The sequence below is a fragment of the Muntiacus reevesi genome, chromosome 10, assembly GCF_963930625.1.
Source record: "Muntiacus reevesi chromosome 10, mMunRee1.1, whole genome shotgun sequence".
Classification (NCBI taxonomy): domain Eukaryota; kingdom Metazoa; phylum Chordata; class Mammalia; order Artiodactyla; family Cervidae; genus Muntiacus; species Muntiacus reevesi.
In genome coordinates, this window is record NC_089258.1 from 71559702 (window position 1) to 71581816 (window position 22115).

At 43.3% G+C, this 22115-nt stretch overlaps 1 protein-coding gene across 3 annotated transcripts in view; it reads left to right on the forward strand.

The window, feature by feature from the left end:
* Nucleotides 1-1286: 1286 nt before the first annotated feature.
* UNC5D (unc-5 netrin receptor D) overlaps nucleotides 1287-22115 on the forward strand; it is a 607527-nt gene continuing 586698 nt past the window's right edge. For all 3 annotated transcript variants that reach the window (XM_065947397.1, XM_065947399.1, XM_065947398.1), the window contains exon 1: nucleotides 1287-1654. In XM_065947397.1, the coding sequence (XP_065803469.1) occupies nucleotides 1552-1654 (103 nt within the window). In that variant the 5' untranslated portion in view covers nucleotides 1287-1551. The remainder of the gene's footprint in view (nucleotides 1655-22115) is intronic.

The following is a 22115-nucleotide window of genomic DNA, read 5'->3' on the forward strand; positions in this document are numbered from 1 at the left end:
ACCTCACTTTAAACTGTTTATTCTCCCGAGAAAGGTGTTTGGAAGCAGGTAACAACTTGACCAGAGAGATGGATTTTTTAGAAGTACTGTATCGATGTTGGATGTGGGCAGTGGGCAGCCGTAGGGAACTTTTTCTTCCAAACCAAGACTTCATTTTCTGTTGGGTCCACCAGGCAAAAGGGGGCACATTCTGACTAGCTGAGTTTGGACACCATTCAGGGGGCTCGATGCTGCAAGAGAAGGCTCTGCGCTGCCTATGGAGCCTTGAATGCAGGGCCAAACCCCAGGGGCGTTCTTTGCTCTGAAACTGCGTGGCCTAAGGCGGTGTCTCTCCAACGACTCCTTCTGCAGGAGGGAGAAAAAGAGGCAACCACAAGGTACTTTCAAAAGCAGTTAAATAAAGATTTGACAGTCTATTCAAAACAAACCACACTTTTAAGAAAAGTCTTCTTTCCTTCTTACAAAGGCCCAGCACGACTGCCTTTCCCTGATGCTTACGAGAAAGGCAACTAACTGCCAGGGCCCAGATTAAAACAAAACAGGAGCTGTCAGAAACGAGGTAGCTTTCTGAAAAGTTGGGGGGATTCCAGACAAGGAAATTGGGGAGATAGAAAAGAAAACTCGACCACATCATCCGGGTGCACCCAGGATCCCCCACCGCTTTCTGTACATCCTTGCATATTTCGCCTAGCTGCAATAATGGGTTTATTCCAGTGATTTTTTTTCCCCCCACTTGGCATTTGAGTTTTTTTTTTTTTTTTTTTTTTTTATGCTTCAAGAGTGTTGCCTGATTTGATTTAAAAAAATGGAAACTAGAGAGGCAGGGCTGCGAAAGGGCTCAAAGTTGAACAAAACAGTGGTTTCCAGGAAGCAGGAGACTCAGGCTGCCGAGATACCCATATGCTTCTGCACCGAGTTCGCCTCCAAGAGGCCCGCCGGCTCTGCGCACATCTTTGGAGCGCGCGTGACCTCCGCGAGCCCCGCTCAGGCCCGGCGTCCGCGCTCGCTGAGCGGAGGCTTTTTTGCGGAACGTGCGGGAACCTGGGGCGGGGCGTGGGGGTGAGCGCAGCCGCCGCGGGGCTCACCTGCGCCTCCCGCCGCCTGCCCCACCCAGCGCCGCGCGGCCGGCCGCCCCTGCCCCGCCCGCCGCCCCGCCCCGGCCCGGCTCATTGGCTGCCGCTCGGAGGGGAGGAGAAGGGGCGGCCACGGGGGTCTCATTAGGGATGCGGGTTCCCTCCTTACCTCCCTAGTCCGGATCCCGGCGGCGGCGGGAGAGCTGCTCGTGAGCGGTGCGGAGGGGAAGGCGGGCGACTCCGGCAGTGACCGTGGCGGCGTCGGTCGCCCCGCCGTGGGAGGCTATGGGGACGCGCGCATCCTCTGGGTGCCCAGCGCGTGGCGGCTCGGAGCGCTCTGCCCCGCTGCTGTAGGGAGAGGCCGTGGAGCAGTCACTCGCTGAAGACCCCCGGGACCCACTCTCCTCGGCCCCCCTGGCTCGCCGAACCTCTCCCGGGGCGCGGAAGAGGACCTGTTCTCCTGAGCCGGGCGAGCAGCATGGGGAGAGCGGCCGCCGCAGGAAGAGGCGCTGGAGGGGCGCGCCGGTGGCTCCCTTGGCTGGGGCTCTGCTTCTGGGCGGCTGGGGCTGCGGCTGCCCGAGGTAAGCGCGGGGCCGAGCGGGCGGCGGAGCCAGGCGGGGGCCGGGGGGGACGCGACCGATCGGACCCTCACCTATGGCCTGGGCTTTCCAAGTTGCGCCCTGCACCTCCCCGCGCGCGCGGAGCGCAAGGGGTGGCTCTCGGGTGGAGGACCTCCGAGGGGCCCACTGTCTGTCTCCCACCCCAAGTTTGCGATCAGCTGCAATCCTACAGGTTGTTGGGACCGCGGGGCCCCTACCCTGCCTTGATTCTCTTCGCTCGCTCCCTTTTCCGAGCCCTCCCCAATTGCTGCAGACTGGAGTCCCCCGTTCTCTTTACTCCAATCTCGTTCTCTCGAGTCCACTCCACTTCCTTCCGAAGCGAACCCGTTCTCGGGTGGGCGCCCCGAGGGGTGTCCGAGAGCTCCTGGGGAGAAGGAACCGGGTACTGGGAGACTCGGTAGGGTGGGCTTGAATGGAGATCGCGCCTTTTCCCTTTGGGGAGCAGCACCCAGGTTGAGATCCGCGAAGCTCGACACGCCTCGGGCGACACCAGCCCGAGGTCGTGGGCAGCACTGGGCTTTCTTTCGAGAAGGCCGCCGTGTGCCCGGGAAAGCTGCGTGCGCGGGCCGCGCGTAACTGCGCCTGCAGTGCCCAGCTGGGTTCGCAGTTGGCCCGAGGCCGGTCACCCGGCGCCTAGTCTCCCAACCGGGTGCCCGCTCCTGCCCGGGAGCTCGCCAGCGCGGGGCCCCTGAGCGGCACGGAAGCCGCTGCTTCTTTCTACTTAGGAACATAGACCCCATTTTCCCTGGGTCTTCTGGACTCCAGCAGAGGGAAATTTCGCGACTGGTTTCAGCTCCACCTTGAGCGAGGACGGGGAGCATCAACTTAAAACCCGCGGACTTGTTTGAAGGTGATCAGAGGCAGTGTTACGCATAGCTTGAGGACTGTGCCTTTTACCTTTGAAATCACCAGGAAGCTTCTCCTTCCCGCTCTTCTTTACCGTTCTTTTTTTTCCTGGGTGTCATCCATTAGGCTTAGAATTTGTAAATTACATTCAGTGATATACCTAACGCTGGTCTGGCGAGAGGTGAAACTGACCTGCCCACCTCATTTCCCTGGAACATACTGTGAGTAGCCGGGAGACAGAAACGGGTGGAAAGGGATGAGGATGATCATAAAAGAACCAGTATCATCCCAGTTTTATAAAAGCTAACGGTGTGTTAAAAGCAGTCTTGCTGCCTGAAATGAAGAATTTAAAAAAAAAAAAAAGGTGGATAGAGGTTTTTCCCCTTTTATGATCCTGTTCAGTGACTATTTGCATTTCATTTCCTGAAAAGTCCCCCCTCCCCGCCCCTTTTAATGGAGTAGGCTTTTTAAAAAGCAGGAAAGGCTTAAAAAATGAGCCCGTGATTGCACACACTGGTGGTGGGGAGCATAGTTCTTTTCCTTGCTGGAAGAAGCACAAGCTTCAGCCATTTAATTTACTACGGAGACTGCCTCCTTGCAAAGTCAGCTCTGAGTTGTTTTTAATACACTGTTCTGGGGGAAAGCGGGCCTTTTCTGTCCTGAATGTTGATTTTAAATGTCTGAGTTTGCACTTGCTATTCTATGCTGAATACCTAAGAGTGACTGATGCCACATGCTGACCTTTGGAATTTGGTTGATGGGTCTGTCTTGAATCTAGCTTGAAACAAGAGGTGCGGACCTGCCAAAAAGCCTCTTGGATGGAGTTTGGCTGGCTGTGAAACTAAGGCTAGCACCTCTTGTCGGCAAGCTGTTCTTCGGAGGACTCCTGGAAAACACACTGTACACTCTGCAGGCTTATTTACAACAAATGTCTTGCACAGATCATAGTAATGTTCGAGACACACGGGGTGGAGCTGTACATCTGCCTAATATTTCCCTTGTAATATTTTACTTGCTGGGGCAGCAAGCTCATTACCTTTAGCACCTGTCAGAGATTCCCCAAGAAATGAGCAGTAAACAGACTGCAAAGTCTGCGAAGCCCCATGTGCCTGACTTGGGACAGGTGGGCACAATTAAGAGTTTCTCAGAACAAAGGGTGGGTTTCAGTGTTACCTCAGTTCTCCCAGCCCAGGAAGGTGCCCCTTCATTGAAAGCAAGATGAGGTCCCCCAGGGACGTGTTTGCTAAGCGGTATCTCTGCGGTTGGCCCCATGTTTTTCTTACTTATCCAAGTAAATAGTTTTTTTGTTCTTTTCACATTGTTTTGAACTAAGCTACTCTGCTTTCCCTAAACAATATGCTGTTGTTATTGACTATATAATACTATTGATTATTGGTAGCCATTTCTTTACAATTAGCTACTGTTTATTTGTTTCCAAGATGATTGTACCAACTCCTTTCCCTCACCTTTTCTTTCACTCCATATTTAAAGTAAAACTGTCTGAAAATCGGAATGAGATTTCAGATGATTGGCTTTGAATGTCCTCAAAGAGGAAAATACTTGGGGCAACAGACTGCCGGAAGAAACTACATTCTGGTTCTCTTCTTTGTAAGCTAGACTGACTTTAGATTTATGTTCCGGATGGATAGCATACTATAAGGAAGGCACTTGGGTACCATGATTACCGTATATTTTAACACTTTCCAACTTAAAAGAAGGTGGTTTAAAAGTTATTCATGACCTGCCAAGTGCTAATTGAATCCCCATCAGGCTGTCACACTGATTTGTTTCTGTTCTTTGAAAAAAAGGAGCACTGCTGTTGATCTGGTTGTAATTCCCCTTTTAGATACTGTACTTACGAGATCCCAGTCTGAAGGCGGGGAGGAAGATGATCTCAGATAGGCTGTGCTTTCACCCAATTTCTTCTTTAAAAAATTTTTCTGGACAATGCAATCTTCCTTACCGTAACCATAGCAATGCATTAAGGGCAAGAGAAATACACCGTCTACTTTATGGGCACAGTAGGCCATGTGGTTGCTGCATACTTAAATCCATTTACCTCCCTCATTCCTACAGTTTTAAATCTATATTCACTTTCTCCTTAATGAACATTATTACTGCCTCCCCCGCCCTACATTCTGCTTCTTTTTCCTCCAAAATCTGCCCCTCCACAGAGGGCTATGAAAAAAGAGCCTTTTCTCCCAATTTCTTGATGGGCTTTTCTTTTTGTGACTCTTGGATTGTGCTCTTAGTTTGAGCAGTCCAGTGACACATTCTTTTTCTACCCAACAAAGGGTTCTGCTCAGGAAATCTCTTTTTAAGTATCTCAGTTGTTAAGAAATTTCATTGTTTTTACCTGGCCTTATAATAGCAGCACCTGTCACCTTTTTTTATTTTTTATTTTTTTTAATATTCTTACTAGGAAAATAGTAATGTCAGCCTTCCATTCTTCCTCACTCTTTGAACGACCTGTCCGTGGTTTTTTAAGTGGTACCCTGCAGGCTGGGAAAACTTATGGAACCCCAGGAATCCTCAGTGAATTCCATCAAAACTTTCTTAAGTGGGACTGGTAGGTCCATGCCCTGCTGTCTCAGTAGTTGGGGAAACCCTTTCCTATTGCCTCAATGACCCATAAACTTTTCACCATCCTCCTTCCACCAAATAAGAACCCAACTTAAAATATTGTCAGCTTTCAAGGTTTCTCAAGAAATAGCCTATTCAGGAGTTGATGAAATTTGATATCACCTCCTTGGGTCTGTCTTCTTTTTTAAATATGGAGGTTGGGGACCCAGACCATGGGTGTTATAGTCTAATCCCAAAGACAGGTGGACCAAGAGAGATGTATTCCATGACATCCTCTTAAGGAAGGTGGTGTTGGTGTTACAGGATGTCTTCTTAATGGGCAGACACATGTTCACAGAGCCAGCACATGCCCCCTCCTTGTTAACACCTTTGCCATGGATTCTGATTGTCCCTTTCACTAGGCGGTACTTGACTTACTGTGTTATTGTCTGTTCTTCTGTCCTTCTCATTCAGCTGCCTTCATGAACAAGCAGCCTCGAATAACCAAAGGGGGCTCTCTCCTGTCATTCTTGGCCTCACGCTCTAGGTAAAGGCACGCACCTGCTCACCCACTAGTGCCCAGCGGGCAGGAGACCTATCATTGTGTTGCTCCTACTCTTTATATCATGCCTGTTCTTTAAGAGAAGGTGTTTTTGCAGTCTTGCTTGAATATTAAATAATACTAGTAGTGACTCTATTTACAGGCTTCCCTGGTGGCTCAGTGGTAAAGAATCCTCCTGCCAATGCAGGAGATGTGGGTTTGATCCCTGGGTCGGGGAGCATCCCCTGGAGGAGGACATGGCAACCCCCTCCAGTGTTCTTGGTCTGGAGAATCCCATGGACAGAGGAGCCTGGTGGGCTACAGTCCATGGGGGTCTCGAAGAGTTGGACACTAAGCAATAGATCACACATCCGCACATGTGTTAATTACTCTAAAGAGTTTTGCATGTGTTAACTCCTAGAATGCTTAAAATAACTCTGAGGTGAGCACTCTTAAGATTTTTCTGTTTAAGACAGGAGAACAACTTCACAGAGAGGTCAGAGTCCTTGCTCAAGGCCACGGAGTTTAGTCTGTGGCGGCGCCTGGATTTGAACCCACGCAGTCCCGCTCCAGAGCCCACGGTAAAGAGGCTTTTCTAAACTGTGCCGAAAGCAAAACGGCTCTGATATTTTGGTGCCACGAGGGCTAAAATTATCTTTCTAACTATGAGATTTGCAGAAGAATTTAGAGGAGCTTAAATAAATCTATAAATGTATTCAGCTACATCTCAGAGATTTATGTTGTATGGAAACAGCCACCCTCTCACCATTCAGCTTAATATACTTTGGGATCAGATTCACACTTAAAATTCCGAGCGCCAGCTTCTAATGTGATAGCTTGCCCCCCCCACCCCCAATTTTGAATTTCAGCACAAAATATTGCTCTGATTGAATACGCCATCCATGGAATGGCAGATCCCAAGAGACTATTTGTTGCCTGTCTTGTATTTTTAGCCTTGTTTGCCGGGGAAATGTGAAGCGTGAGATTGGAGACTAGATTGTTAACACCAGAGGTTGCTGTTTCTGCTGTTTTGGGTACTCCTGCTGCTGCTTCTGTGAGGCAGATGGCTCGATTCATTTATAGAAGAGAGAGATTTGTTCTGTTTTGCATCTCCACTTTGAGAAGAACTTTTAATTGTTTTGTACCACATTGCGTTGTCTGCTCTTACTGTGCACGTAGACATGCCGTGCGTAGATAACGTGCAGAAATTAGGTGGATGTTCCTGTATTCAGATTGGACCGCGTTAGAAATCCACGGCGCATTCTCTTGTGCTTCTGGAGGATTTCTTTGAAAAGTGGATTTGTGCGCAGGACGGTGGGGACTGTGTATGTTGTTCTCCACACCCCTGCCCTCTCTGGACTTCCCTGGACTAAGAAATTAGGGGCAGAAATATTAGGGTTGTGTTGATGGGGCTAAAGTAGAAACCAGAATGTGGAGTCCGCATGTCGGCTTACGTCAGACCACGACAGGATGTAAAATGTTCCCTGATGTTTCAGGTTGTAAAATGTTTCATAATACTGTTTTCAAGAGCGCAGGAGTTCAGGGCGGCCTGTATTTTTCCTATATGATCAGTTTCTTCTGACAGTTTCCTTCCTAATTAAGGAAACCGGAAGCCAAAAGCTGTCTTCCAAGTGAGGTCAGTTACAGCCTCACTTAAGGCAGGTATTGACTTTCTGCCCCCAGATTTCTGGTTCATAAAGTGCTAAAGAGCCTCTCTCCCCAGAATGAAAGACCTTGACACTCTCTCTATATGCTTCCGCTGGAACCTGGCTTGTAAGGATGGGAGGAAGCATGTGGGGTAACTTCACTGCAACAGCATGGAATTTGACCCAGGATGGGTTTTACGAGATGTGTTGTTTTACTTCCACTGAATGGTGTAACTTCTCAAATCAGGTAAGTCCAAGGGAAAATGACGTTACAGACATCCCCTGAAGGTAAATGATTGGCAGACAGTCATAGGAAGGTGGAGATACTAGCGGTTAAAGCAAAGAAATCCTGGTGACTTCAGGGGCCCAACCTACATTGGGATGACTAGGCTTAACGTCATTCATAGATTTTACTATAAAAGCAAGTGTATTTACCAAATATTGGATGAGAAGATTTGCCTCTATAAGAAATTTGTGGCACACACTGGAGTTGTTTTCATGAGACTGGTGGTTCCTGCCTTGTCAAAGTACTTACTTAGTAGTTACCATCTTTATTTGAATTTAATTTAATAAAATCTCCTGGAAGAGGAAGGGAAGCCAAATGATCACGGGCTATGAAAGCTAAGCTGGCAATATTTGAAACACACAAATCAGGACTTTTCAAATGTTAATGTACATTTGAATCACTGCACATCCTGGTAAAATGCACATTCGGATTCCATAAATCTGGGGAGGGGCCCGAGTCTCCATTTTCTGACAAATTTCCAGATGACCACACTTTGAGTAGCAGGTCATGCATGGATGGTAGTAATTCAAGATTTAAAAAAAATTTTTTTTTTTAAATTTTCAGTATTGTTTTTCACTTGGAAGACAGTATGAAGTAGAGTCCTATGTAAGAGTATTGTAAAAATGCCAATAGAAGAATAGGCAAAGACAAATGTCAGTTTTAACACAGAGAAATGTAGAACCGCTTATAAAACATTCAGGGAGAGCCCCATTCTGATGGAATATCGTGTCTTGCTTCCAGCATTTGGAGTGATGGGTGTAATATTTTCAAAGGCTTGGGTTTTGTTTTGAAGTAACGGAGGACTTATGTCTGTGCCTAGTTCATTTCTTTAGGAAGAAACTGAGTCCCCCAGAAGTTGAACAATTTGCCCAAAGTCAGAGTTTTGTTGAATAAGGACCTTTTCTACCTCCTTTCATCTTATCGTGTCTCTTGACTTGCGCTATACTTAAAAATGATCCCGAGTGCAGGATATTGAAAGTGAGGCTCTACTGAAGGGAGAGGTCGAACAGAAACAGTTGGTTAAAAATAAAAGCAGAGGAATGTTCATATGGGGTACGTATGCTCCCCAAGCATCTGGATCCTGACATGATGTGGGAGTAGGTTTTGGGTCCTCCTTTGCTGTATCTACTTGGCATTGGCCGTCTTGCTTAATGTTGCTCAACCCAGCACTGGCAGCGCTGGTCCTGTAACACATGCTAAACAATATTTTTTACTTTAACCTTATTATGTTAAGGGGTATAAATAATAATACCATTTCTAAAATTTACTCAACATTGCGATAAAACATTCAGGAAAAGTTAGTTGCCATAAATAATTAAATAACGATAAGAGGGTTTTACATACGCCACCCCCCACACGCAACAGATTGTAAAGCCTACCTTCGTGGATGGGTGGTGCCTGCTAAATTGCTTCAGTCGTGTCCGACTCTTTGCAACCCCATGGACTGTAGCTCGCCAGGCTCCTCTGTCCGTGGGATTCTCCAGGCAAGGATACTGGAGTGGATTGCCATGCCCTCCTCCAGGGGATCGTCCCAATCCAAGGATCAAACCTGCAGCTCCTGCGTTGCAGGCGGATTCTTTGCTGCTGAACCACCAGGGAAGCCTCACATTCCTGGATACATTATTCTCAAAAGATGATTAAGTGTAAGATGTGACACTGTCACGGATGGCTGTTTTGAATAATTCATTTGCATGTAATTTGACATTTTTAGGTTCATTCACAGTTGGGATAGTTTTGTATTTTTACATCCACCCTGATATGGAACAGACGATGAAATTAAGGTTTAGAGACTTTTTTTTTTTTCCCACCCAAGGCTGGACAGAGAGTCATAAATAGCACTAGGACCAGACGCCGAGTCTCCAAATGGTTTCTGGGACTTTCTGACTACCTCGTTAGTCTGTTCTATTTATTTTGGTACCAAATAGGTCGGTTGCACTTAAGTTGGACCTTCCAACATTCTGCTTGTACTACTTTTGAGACAGGACTGGGAGTCCACGAACAGGTGTGATAGAAGGAGAAATAAATGAGTAAAAATTTTCAGTGATACCTGTTGACTTCTTTGTTTACGTGGTGGTATGTTTCTCATGGTTATGAACATAAGTGTTCCCATCTGGGAAAGGGAACAAGTAGAAAAGTGTCAGGAGTGACAGAGGCAAGTAAAATTGTGAATATGTGAAAAGTGGTATACTGTGTACCGTAGTATGTGCTTCCCTGTTAGCTCAGCTGGTAAAGAATCTGCCTGCAATGCAGGAGGCCCCCGTTCAATTCCTGGGTCGGAAAGATCTCCTGGAGAAGGGATAGACTACCCACTGTTGTATTCATGGGCTTCCCTGGTGGCTCAGATGGTAAAGAATCCGCCTGCAGTGCAGGAGACCTGGATTTGATCCCTGAATTGGGAAGATCCCCTGGAGGAGGACATAGCAACCTATTCCAGTACTCTTGCCTGGAGAAGCCCCAGGGACCGAGGAGCCTGGCAGGCTACAGTCCATGGGGTCTCAAAGAGTTGGACACGACTGAGCGACTAAACACATACACATATACTATAGTATGACCTCAGTGGTGTGTAAACTGTCCTGAGGAATTTGCTAACTAAATTTCTTAAAGGGATTAAAATTTAGTTCATTAAAGTAACATCACAGTTTGTTTTTCTGCAGTTTTATTTTAAAGATGTCATTCCAGGTATAAAGCACTCTTTAGAAATACAGTACTGGCTTCTCAATCTGAATCTCTTTCTAAATGTCTTGTGTTGTTTATTATTGGGTTGGCCAAAAGGTATGTTCGTATTTTTTGAAGGAACCCTCCCTTGGGCCAAGCCAAGGGAGGTTGTGCTTTTTTCTCTCTGTGTACAGTGTTGAGATAAGATTAAAGTCTTTCGATTTGTACCTGGAAGTTATCTGGGAAGAGGAGGGGATGACAGAGGATGAGATGGTTGGCTGGCATCACTGACCCAATGGACATGAGTTTGATTAATCTCCGGGAGTTGGTGATGGACAGGGAGGCCTGGTGTGCTGCAGTCCTTGGAGTCGCAGAGTCGGACACGACTGAGCTGAACTGAACCATGTATTTGGACTTCCAATAATAATTTTCATCAACGTCTCTTTAAGAATTATCCCCCCTATTTTTAAAAAAGAAATAGAAAAAAAAATACCACAAAATAAAGTTCTTTGCTGGAGAAATACATATGTTGTAAACCTTTTGAAAGGAGCTGGGAAAATTGTAACTGTCCTTCATCCGAGTAGTCAACCCTTGTATCTCCCTCAGCCTAGCGACCTGCAGCCGCAGTGATTGTCAGAAGCTTGCATCAGGAAACTTCCAATGTTATCTCCCTTCAAAAAAAAAAAAAAAGAAAAAACAAAAAATGCAATCAGGAAGTTCACAGGTTTTGTCAGTGTGAGGTGTGTGGGTGGGATGTAAGTGGGGGGTTTGCTTTAAAGGAAGAATGGTTTTAAAAATATTTGTCATTTTTTTTCACCTTGGAGCAAAGAGAAAATAAAAGTAAAACCCCACCCGCCCATCCCAAATACAAAAATGAAAACTAAAACCCATTGGCTATTATCGCAAGTTTAGCAGACAGCTTGAAATGCACATCAATCTTGGAGAGCAATGTGAAAAGACAGCCCTCCCCTGTCATATCCTGCAGCAGACAACACCATCACTTGTGCAGTCAATTATTAATAATTGTCAAGGGGATAAGTGCCTTAATGTGCAGAAATCTGTATGTATGTATTATATATTAGTAGAATGTCATATATCATCATCATTGCAAACTTACATCATTAAAGTTCTATGCTATTAATTTAAATGCCATTAATAACACTTGAGGTGGAGACACAGTTTTGACTTGGTCGCCAGTTCTTAATTTGAATGCCCCCGTTTCTTGCTTTCTCCCTGGTCTTTCCCATCCAACCCCCAGCTCTGTCTCCTCTTGCTCCCTGTCTCCTCACCAAGTCAAAACTGCCTTCCTGGGACTTCGCTTGCGGTCCAGTGGTAAGGACTCAGTGCTTCAACTGCAGGGGGCACAGGTTCGATCCCTGGTCAGGGAACTAAGATCCCATATACCATGTGGCGTAGCCAAAAAAAAAAAAGTAGCTTTAAAAATAACAGAAAAAACAAAAATAACAGAAAACAAAACCAAACCCTGCCTTCCTATTTAAGCAGTGTGGTGGGCTGCAAATTAAAGGCTGCATGTCCTGCAAAGGTCACTTTTTCCCTCTGGTTCTTTTATTTCTGAAATGAGAAGAGATAACATGATCATCAAACTTCCTTCCTGCTCTAATATTATTGTATGATGTTACCTGGTTGTTTTCAGTACCATTTCTTCACAGTATTTTTGGCATATCAGGAGGCATTTCATGGTATTTTAAATGTGTCAAAACCTTCAATAACAAGTACTCTGAAAGAATTTTTAGGACAAGTTAGTAGGACTTTAGGAATGTTGTTGGTGAGCCTTGGCTCAAGTGTTTTCGAGAATCATCAGCCAAAGAAGTGTGATTTTTACATGTGAGTTTCTCTTAAATCAGTGGTTGTAAACTATTGCATGCATGTGCAGCTCCAGCAGCAGAAGTGGGGTGAGTGTGCAGAAGGGCCGCGTGGGTTAGAATCCGTCCATGGCAGCCCATTGTTGCCCAGTTGGGTGCATGGGCCCACTATTGGTAGGCTGACTTTTTATTTTTTAGCAGAAACCATCTATATGCTGTTTCGTGGTAAATTTCTAGATTTGAACCTTTCTCAGGTTATTTTAGTAAAACGCCTTTAATTCAAACAGAAGTCACAAGATACAGCACTCAACCTTCCAGTTTGTCTCAAGACAAGGACTTTTGCCACCTTTTGTTAGATTTAAAGGGTCAGGGACTCGGTTGGTCCTCATTTTCAATGATGGTCTTTGAGCTCTGCTAATAAAGCTTTTTTAGCTCTGTGAAGGAGTGTTGTCTATTGTCTTCTTTTCCGCTTGTGTTTTCTTGCAGTTTGATAACCATCTTTTAGTGTTTGGGTTGCTTTTTCTTTTTTTGTGTGTGTATCCATTGTTGTTTTTAGGTTTGCTGTCCCCGTGAGGTTTTGATACAGCAATCTATATGTTGGGTCGGCCAAAACGTTTGTTCAGGTTTTCCCATATCCGAACGTTTTGGCCAACCCAGTTTGTACAAGGTTGGTCTTTTTCCTGTCTAGAGAAATTTCTTTAGCATTTGAGGAGCATTGTCTAAAGATCGAAAGCAGAAGATCGAAAGCATGTGAGTGGCCTTTTATTTAACACATGATAAACACTAATTTGATCAGTAAGTTTCTGTGTGCTGCTGCATCCCATTTGTAAAGAAGAATCATAAAATTGCTGAAAATTTATAGGACCCTAAAATGTCTAGTGAGTGAGTGTCAGTTGCTCAAATGTGTCTGACTCTTTGTGACCCCATGAACTGTAGCCCGCCAGGCTCCTCTGTCTGGAATTCTCCAGGCAAGAATACTGGAGTGGGTTGCCATTTCCTTCTCCAGGGGATCTTCCTCACCCAGGGATTGAACCTGGGTCTCCTGCATTGCAGGCGGATTCTTTACCATCTGAGCCACCAGGGAAACCCCAAAATGTCTATGCTGAAGCTCCGATCTCTGCATAAGCAACTGAGGTCTAAAGAAGTAGTGTAGATTGCTTGCCTTCTAGGAGGTCATTTCTATGAATGTTTGCCTGTGAAACCAGATCTTCATTTTCTCAGTGTTCTTTCCTCTTCTCCTTTTTGGAACCATAATAGCAATCACAATGAATAGAGGTACCAAGGAATTCAAAAGAATGATACCCTGAGACTAAAACCTATTGATCATTTCACCCTGCTGTTAAAGGATATTTCCCTTTTGTTTAAAATGTTTATGTTTTTCTAAGTACCTTTGAAATAGGATAGATTTTTCTTCTTTGGTGCTGTTTTGAATCATAGAACCATGAGGCTATGGTTTAAGGGGCTCATGTTGGTTTATCGTAGCAGAGCTAATGAATATTGTATTATATTATTATCTATGTTACGTTATCTGTATCTACATCATAGACTGGTTTTGTGTTTTTATGAAATTTTGTTCCAATTACTTACCCTCTGCATCTTTGGTAAAAATTTTGTTCAGTCAGTATGAATTCACTAGAAGACCCTAAAAAAGTTCTAAATGTGGTTATTAAAAATTCTGTACATAGGATGAGGATAGTCACTTCTGCTCAGACTGTGTGATGTTACTGCCATGAGTTAGAAGAGAAAACATTATGCTTTATCCAAGGAAATAATCTTAGTATTTATATTTGCCACACAACTCCTAATTCTTATCTGGATAAGGAAATTGCTTCCAGTTTCCATGTTTCCCTTTTAAATCTGGATACTCCTGTGTGACGAGAAGGTCACACTTGGAATGGTGAGCTAGGTCTATTGTGATGTTAATTCAGATGATGGTGTTAATTCAGATGGATTCAGAGGTTGGGCGCTTAGAGAACCACTAGATGGAGCAGATTCTCAATGTGCACAAGTGATGGACTTGTGGGCTTCCCAGCTGGCTCAGCTGGTAAAGAATCCACCTGCAGTGCAGGAGACCTGGGTTCGATCCCAGGGTCGGGAAGATCCCCTGGAGTAGGGGATGGCAACCCACTCCAGTATTCTTGCCTGGAGAATCCCATGGACAGAGGAGCCTGGAGGGCAACAGTCCGTGGGGTTGAAAAGAGTCAGACACAACTGAGCAACTAAACAGCACAGTTGATTTGTACTTGTTAGAAGAAAGCTTTTTGAGGCTGGCGGCAACTTGCCAATGATCCCCCTCAAAAGGCCATGAATTTGGATCCAAAGAGAGTGAATGGATGTAATTTTGAAAGCCTCGATTTCTTCCCCTTCTTGCCATCTCTGGTAGTTTTTTATTTTTGGCCACACACTGTGGCATGTGGAATTTTAGTTCCCTGACCAGGGATTGAATCCTCACCCCCTGCAGTGGAATCCGAGTGCTAAACTGCTGGACCATGGCCAGGGAAGTTCCACTGATCTTTATCTTAAAGTGAATTCTGCATCTCTGATGGCCATGAAAACTTGCAAAAAAACAATCCCTGTAGTTGAGCTGGAGCTTATAAACTCCGGTAACTCTGTAATGATTATTCATGTTGAAGCTACCTTGTTGGGAAGGTGTTAGACATGGAGGGTGTGGAAAACTTCTGATTCTTGGAGATTAGGTGTCAAAATATTCAGGGTTTGGTTATTTTTAGCAGTTATCAGTGAAGGTTCTTGCTGCTGGAAATAATGATTAGGTTTTAAAGCTGCAAATTCCCAGCCATCACCCAAAGGACCCCCTGCCAGCACCCCCTCTTTTTTTCTCCCAAACTGGTAGAAATGCTGGCCTCTGTAATATTGTCATCCAGGTTAAGTGAAAAGATGACAGAGAAGTGCTTTGAATGTGTGTGCCTACTAGCTTTAAAGTTTGAAATTGGTATTTAATATTAAACAGTTTCATTGAAACATAGTAGATTGAAAAAGGAGTGCAAAATGTTGAACGTCACCTCTGTTTAGAGAGATACGTATGTGTGTAATTTAAATTTTGAAGAGAAAATTTAATCCTCATGTTCTCAATCAGCTGATGCCAGGCCCTCCATCTCAGAAAAATTTACTCAGCATCTCAGGGGAGAGGATCCACTGATTGCTGTTTTTAAGTTCCTCAGGTGAGTCTCAGTTTGGGAACCAAAGATTGGAGCCTCTGGTTTAATGGATGCATTGATTGTGAACAAATGTAGAAACTGATCCTGTTTTTTTTTTTTTTTTTCTTTGAAATTTAGAGAAGATATTTGACAATCCTGGCCATAGCAAAGTTTAAGGGATTAAAGTGGCCACCTAGGTTTCTCCTCCCCATTGAATCAAGCCTTAGATTTTCATGTTGGATCGCAAATAACTTGGATGACTGGCATTGGATAGTGGTACTCAGCATTTCAGTCTTTAGGAACTTGCCTCTTCCTGCTAGGATGGAGGAACTGAGGTATTGATCAAAAGGATGTGATTAAATAAGAAACATGATATAATAATGGAACAGTTTTAAGAATTCAGGGTTGGAGGTTGCACCATATGTTTCCTTTCTGACAAAAGCTCAAGGGCCCACAAACGGAGATTCCCACTAGCGCCCATCTAATGTCTCCTAGGTCCAGGTTATAAATGATAAGTGATCACATTTATGAGTGTGTTTATATTTTTGTGCTCATCGTGGTGTTGGATGAAGGCCACAGAGTTCCTCTTCCAGTGCTGGGCATGGCCCCATCGGCACCGTTGTTGACTGAGTTGGGTGGGAACAGCTGGTATCTCTTTGCCAATTTAGGAACTATGACATAGCAATTCTTTCTAAAGCAAGTGTTTCTTAGAGTTCTAGCCTGCTCACAGCTGCCAATGGTTCCTTCTTTGTGAAATCAAATAATTTCGTGACCAGTTGTTGCACATGAGTTTAGTTCAAAGAATCAACATGGGTATCTGTGCACTTCACCACCGTATTGATGGAACGTTATCAACCCTTTACTCATCTGTCTGTTTCTCCTTTATTCTCATCCCGCTGATTCTCCTTCAGAAATAATATTACTTGAATTTTGTGCTTATCATTTCCTGGTCTTTAAAACTATTTTAAACAAATATGTAGGTACTCCTAAACAGAGTTACTTTTGCTTCTTTTTGACGTGTATTTATAGTCTTCAGCAATTGTTGTTTTTCACCCAGTATTAGTTTTCAGCTATGTTCTTTTGAATCACTTCCCTCCTTTACAATATTTGGTGCTGTGACTGAACCATAATTGACTTATTTATTTTACTCTCAGTGATATTTGGCTTGTTTTCAGGTGTTTTTTTTTCTATTATGAAAAGTGCTACTAGGACCATTCATGTACATATCTAATGGTACCCACTTTTCAAGTGTTTCTCATCTGAGAGTAAATTAATAAGACCCAGAGCATGAATATGTTAGAATTTCCAGATAAGCCAAAGCATTTTTCAAAGATGAGTTCTCATCACTTCACATCAGCTAGCAGTTAATATTTCCAGGCCTAGAGATTTCTGCTAATTTAGTGGGTATAATATGATTATCTCTGAATGGACTTAATTTCCATATCCCTGATTACTAATGAAGTTAAACATTGTTTCATTTATTTCATTGCCATTTATATTTCTTCTATAAACACCTACTCAAGTCTTTTTGCTCATTTCTATTTGTCTTAATGAATTACAGGGGTTTTAAATGCACATGTGTATGTGTGTGTGCATACTAAATCAGTTCAGTTTCCTCCAACCCTTTGCGACTCTCTGGACTGTAGCCGCCAGGCTCCTCTGTCCGTGGGGATTCTCCAGGCAAGAAGACTGGAGTGGGTTGCCATGCCCTCCTCCAGGGGGTCTTCCTGACCCAGGGATTGAACCCACATTCTCCTGCAGTGGCAGGCAAGTTCTTTACCACTAGCGCCACCGGGGAAGCCCATGTGTGTGTATGTATACATATTTTAATAAGCTTTAATATGTTATGTGGTTGGAATTTCTTCCAGTTTTTTTTAACTTAATGGTATTTTCTGATGATCTGAATTTTTAATGTTATCTTCTTAGGAACTCAGTTTTAATTTTATGGTAATCAATGTTGTCAGTCATTTCTTGCTCTTTTGTGTCATGTTTAGGAAATCCTTCCTGAATCTCTTGAAGTATATTCTTCTATAGTCTAGAATTTTATATTTTGGTCTTTCATATTTATGCCTTAATCCATCCAGAATAGATTTTTTTTTTCTGTGTAGTGTTTGAGTTAGGGATTTAATTTCATTCTTTCATGTGAATAACCAGTTGTCACAGAACCATTGATTGAGGGGGTCCCCCTCCTTTTTCTAATGATCTGTAGTGCCATCTTTGTAATGTATGAAAGTTGCATAGATGCTCAGGGAGTTTTTTAGTCTGAGGTTAAGTGTTCTTCCAACGAACCTTTCTGGTTTCATTTCCCACTGCCCTTTCGTGTACCCCCTACTCATCCAGACCCCATGCTGTGCTTCAGAGTTGTCTCATGATTTCCTTTGTCTTGTGCATTTTGTCCTTTTCTTACATGTCTCACATCCTGCCTCATGCTGTTGTTTTTAGGTATATTTATTTCTCTTTTGCTTCATATTGTGTGTCAGTTTTTGAAAGCAGGCTGTTTTGTTCACCTTTGATACTTGTGAGCAGAAGCTGGTGTCTTTTACTGAATAGCTATTTGATAAATGGTTGACCTAAATTGGGGTTTGGAATAGGAAGGATCTTAGAAATTATCCAATCAGTCTCATTTTATTTGCCTACCTACCATCATTGGGATTTACAGAGTTTAAATGCAGTGCCCAAGGTCATACAGCTCGGTTGGTCCCTGACTTTTTTCCTTGAGCTTATTCTAGAGCAGCTTTCATTATCTGTTCTGTTAGCAAAGAATTACAGTATCAGACACTGTCCAGAAATAGGAACTAATCCTGAAAATCCTGGAAAACCAACATACGCGGTAGGTCCATGATCCCTTGGCTTGTTGCGTCAGTTTTGGACAGTGATGTTCATACCACATCCAAATATTGAGCATTTCTCAAACATGCTGTACTGGCTCCCGTCTCTGGGCCTTGGTCCATATTCCTTGTTCACCAGAACTGTTTTTATAGACCACTGTCCAGGAGTCTTCTGTACTCCTAGGGGTTAATCTCTTGTTGAATGCTCTATTTCTACACTTTGACATCACTTCCATTCCTCCACCAGACTGTATTTTACTTTTTTATTAAAAATTTTTTTTTTCCTTGATTTTTGTCTCCTTAGAGGTGAGAGGCAATTTACTATTCTACCATGTCTTCTCAGAACCTGACCCGGGGCTGTGTCTGCTCTAAGTTAGGGTTTTTTATATATAGTTTTTTTGAAAGTTTATTTTTGGCTGAGCTGGGTCTTCGTTGCTGTGTGGGCTTTTCTCTAGTTACGGCAGGCAGAGATGCCTCTCTAGGTGTGGTATGCAGTATTCTCCTGGCGCCTTCTCTTGATGCGGAGCACAGGCTCTACGGATTCCATAGTGGCGGCTCTGGGGCCCCAGCACAGGCTTGATGGTTGTGGCCCACGGGCTTAGTTTGTCCTTGGCTTGTGGGATCTTCCCAGATCAGGGGTTGAACCCCGAGGCTCCTACATTGGCAGATGGATTCTTTACCACTGAGCCACCAGGGAAGCCTTTAAGTTAGGTTTTTAAGATGTTCTATATGCAAAAATCAAACAAGCCAAAAAAAAAAAGCAAAACCACAAAACCTTCAAGTGAGCTTATAAATATGTCCTGTCATTCCACCTTTTAGATGTGTAATTTGGGTAAAATCAAATTTTATGTAATTCACCTATTTAATGCTGGGAACTTCTGAGCAGGAGAACATCCAGAAATGGAGTCAGGGGGCTAGCCGGGGCTGATACGGGACGTCTAGGAGCTGACATACTCTTATCCACTCTTTTAAAAATCACATGTGGGGTACATGGTTAGAGTAACACGACTAATGTGCCTGGCGAGCTTTATTTGTGCCGATTCCAAGTAGCTTTTTTGGGTGAAAGTTTTTTTTTTTTTTTTTTTTTTCTCTGACTTAGAAGGATGTTCTGTGCTCATTGTAAGAAGTTTGAAAATATGGGAAGGTACTAAAGAGGACAGAAATCCCCAACAGAGCATTCAGAAATAGCCTCCTTATGGGAGTTCTTATGGTGCCTCTGTTGTTGGCAGATCTCTACTGGTCCCTCCTGCTCTTCATCTTTTGGAGGGAGAACCAGTAACCTCATTATTAAACCAGATACATTAGTTCAGCTGTCCTTATCTTTTCAGAAGGTTCACATTGCGGTGGCAGACTTTGTGTCACCTTGCTGTATCTTCTGTGCTTTGGATAATGTGAAATGATCACATTGTTATTTTTTCTACAACTGACCAGGAGCTAGTGTACACACCCTTTGTTGTGCCGGAGATCATGAGTAGCAACTTCTTTAGAAGAGTTACACAGTAGGGCTTTTTGTTAACTGAATCAAGATATACACTTGTTTTTTTTATCTCTCGGTATGAGAAAGGCAAAGTGATTGAAGTACTCCTTTGACATTCAGAGCAGAATTTAAAAATTTTTTTTTAAACTCTTCAAGACAGCTTTGAAGGATGGTTTTCTTATTCCCAGTATGTTCCCATATACTGGTTTTATCTCAGCATCAGAATGAATCAAACTTTGGCCAATATGAGTTCTGTCTACTGTAGACTTGGACAAACAGGGATACATTTATTGGAATATTTATTGTTTTTATGTGGTTGGGGACTATCTCAGTTGTGATAAAGTTGTATGTCTAGGTAGCCAAGAGCAGTGATCACTTTACATATGCTCAAATTGCATTCTGCATTGTTTTATTTCTTGGACTTGAATAGGAATTTTCCTAGGCAAAGTTAATTAAGATTAGAGCAATTAGTCATTGCCAGGTCTCCTTCCCACCTTCTTACGCTAATTTATTAATAAAATGCATGCGAAGTGATTAAGATGTAGAAAATGAAAATAAGAAGACTGTATATTTTGGCACACCATGACTTAACATATTCTGAATTCATCCATCTCTCCATCACCTCCCTCCCTCATAGCCAAAGTACTTACCTCCAGAGTGAAAACGTCAACAGTTCCTCACCTACAGAAGTGTTTTCCTCTATGTGTGTGTATGCGTAATGACTTTTGTCATTGCGTAGTGATTTTGTAGTGAGTTGAATGTCTGTTTCCTCATTTGATACCTGATGATGGGCAGTTTGTTTTCTGAATCTTTGAAAACTTGTTTGGCCCATTTTAGTAATTCAAGGAGTACAGGAAGAGTAGAATGGATGAATCATTAGTACCACAATGAGTATTTGCGTGTTAGTTGAGCTCTGACTTCTTGACAATTCTGTGTTAATGTGAATGTTTGCTGTGTGTCACCCATCACACTAGAGGCTTAACATTTATGTGCTTTAATTCCTACACAACCTGTGAAGGTAGGCATTACTATCTGCTTTACAAATAAGGAAATTAAAAGTTAAGTATACTTACTTAAGACCATCTACTGATAAGTATGAGTGTAGGGATTTGGCACAGGTCAGCTTTGCTCCAACACATGCATTCTTTCCTACTATCATATCAGGATGCCTTCTAATTTTGACATGTGTGTGTATATGTGTATATACATATATGTGTATAAACACAATGGAATATTACTCAGCCATAAAAGAGTGAAATAATGCCATTTGTTGCAACATGGATATGCCTGGAAATTATCAAACTACGTGAAGTAAGTCAGAGAGAAAGAGAAATATTAGATGATACCACTTATATGTGGAATCTATAAAATAATACAAATGAATCTATACAAAACAGAAAGAGTAACAATACAAATTTATGTTTACTGAAGGAGAGAGGCAGAGGGGAGGGATATGTTAGGAATGTGGAATTAACAGATACAAACTACTATACATAGTAGTAATGATGGCCCTATATGCAGGGCAGAAGAAGAGACGCAGAAGTACAGAACAGACTTTTGAACTCTGTGGGAGAAGGGGAGGGTGGGATGTTTCGAAAGAACAGCATGTATATTATCTGTGGTGAAACAGATCACCAGCCCAGGTGGGAGGCATGAGACAAGTGCTCGGGCCTGGTGGGCTGGGAAGACCCAGAGGAATCGGGTGGAGAGGGAGGTGGGATGGGGAACCGGGATGGGGAATACGTGTAACTCTATGGCTGATTCATATCAATGTATGACAAAACCCACTGAAAAATAAAAAAACAAAACAAACAAACAAACAAAAAGATAAACAGCAAGGATTTGTTGTATAGCATAGGGAACTGTGTTCAGTATCTTAATAACCTATAATGAAAAATAATGTGAAAACAGTAACTGCATATATTTGGCTGTATACCTGAAACTGACCCAATATTGTAGAAGTACTATGTGAGTAGTATGAAAAATACAATTTGTATCCTCCAAACTAGGTTCTTGTCATTTTAATGCATGAAAAAGTAAATTTAAATTTTAAAAAATGTCCTCTAACTTTGTAACGAAGATTCTCATGAGTGTCCACTCTTCTTTGGATATCATACTCCTTTCAGAGCCAGCTATGGTTGGTTTTCCAAAGTAGCTTTCCTGAATTACTGTGCTGTCCAGATGAAACTAACACAGTATTGTAAATCAGTTGTTCTTCAATAAATAACAATGGCAAAGAGCTTTCCCAGCCCCTTCTTAGTTCCCAGGTATGGTAGAGGTTTCCTAAGAAAACGTGTGTTGAAATCCAGCTTCTTGATTCTGTCTTTGGCTCCTGTCTCTGCTGTGAGCAGTTTATCGATTACAATTTTTCCTAATGTGTAAGTGTCCTTGAATGTCAGTCTTGCTTTCCCCTTTGACAGTTGTAGCAGTGAGCGTGGACGTGACAGTGTGTGGCTCTCTGGGCCTGGCTGGATGACAGGCCCATTTTGCTGGTCTTATACTGGGGGAGATAGACCCAGTCTCCATGCCATCCTCAGGGCCTGTCTGTGCTTCATGTACATCCAAAAGAAGATTGCAACAGTAAGCCCCCTGCCATGGATATG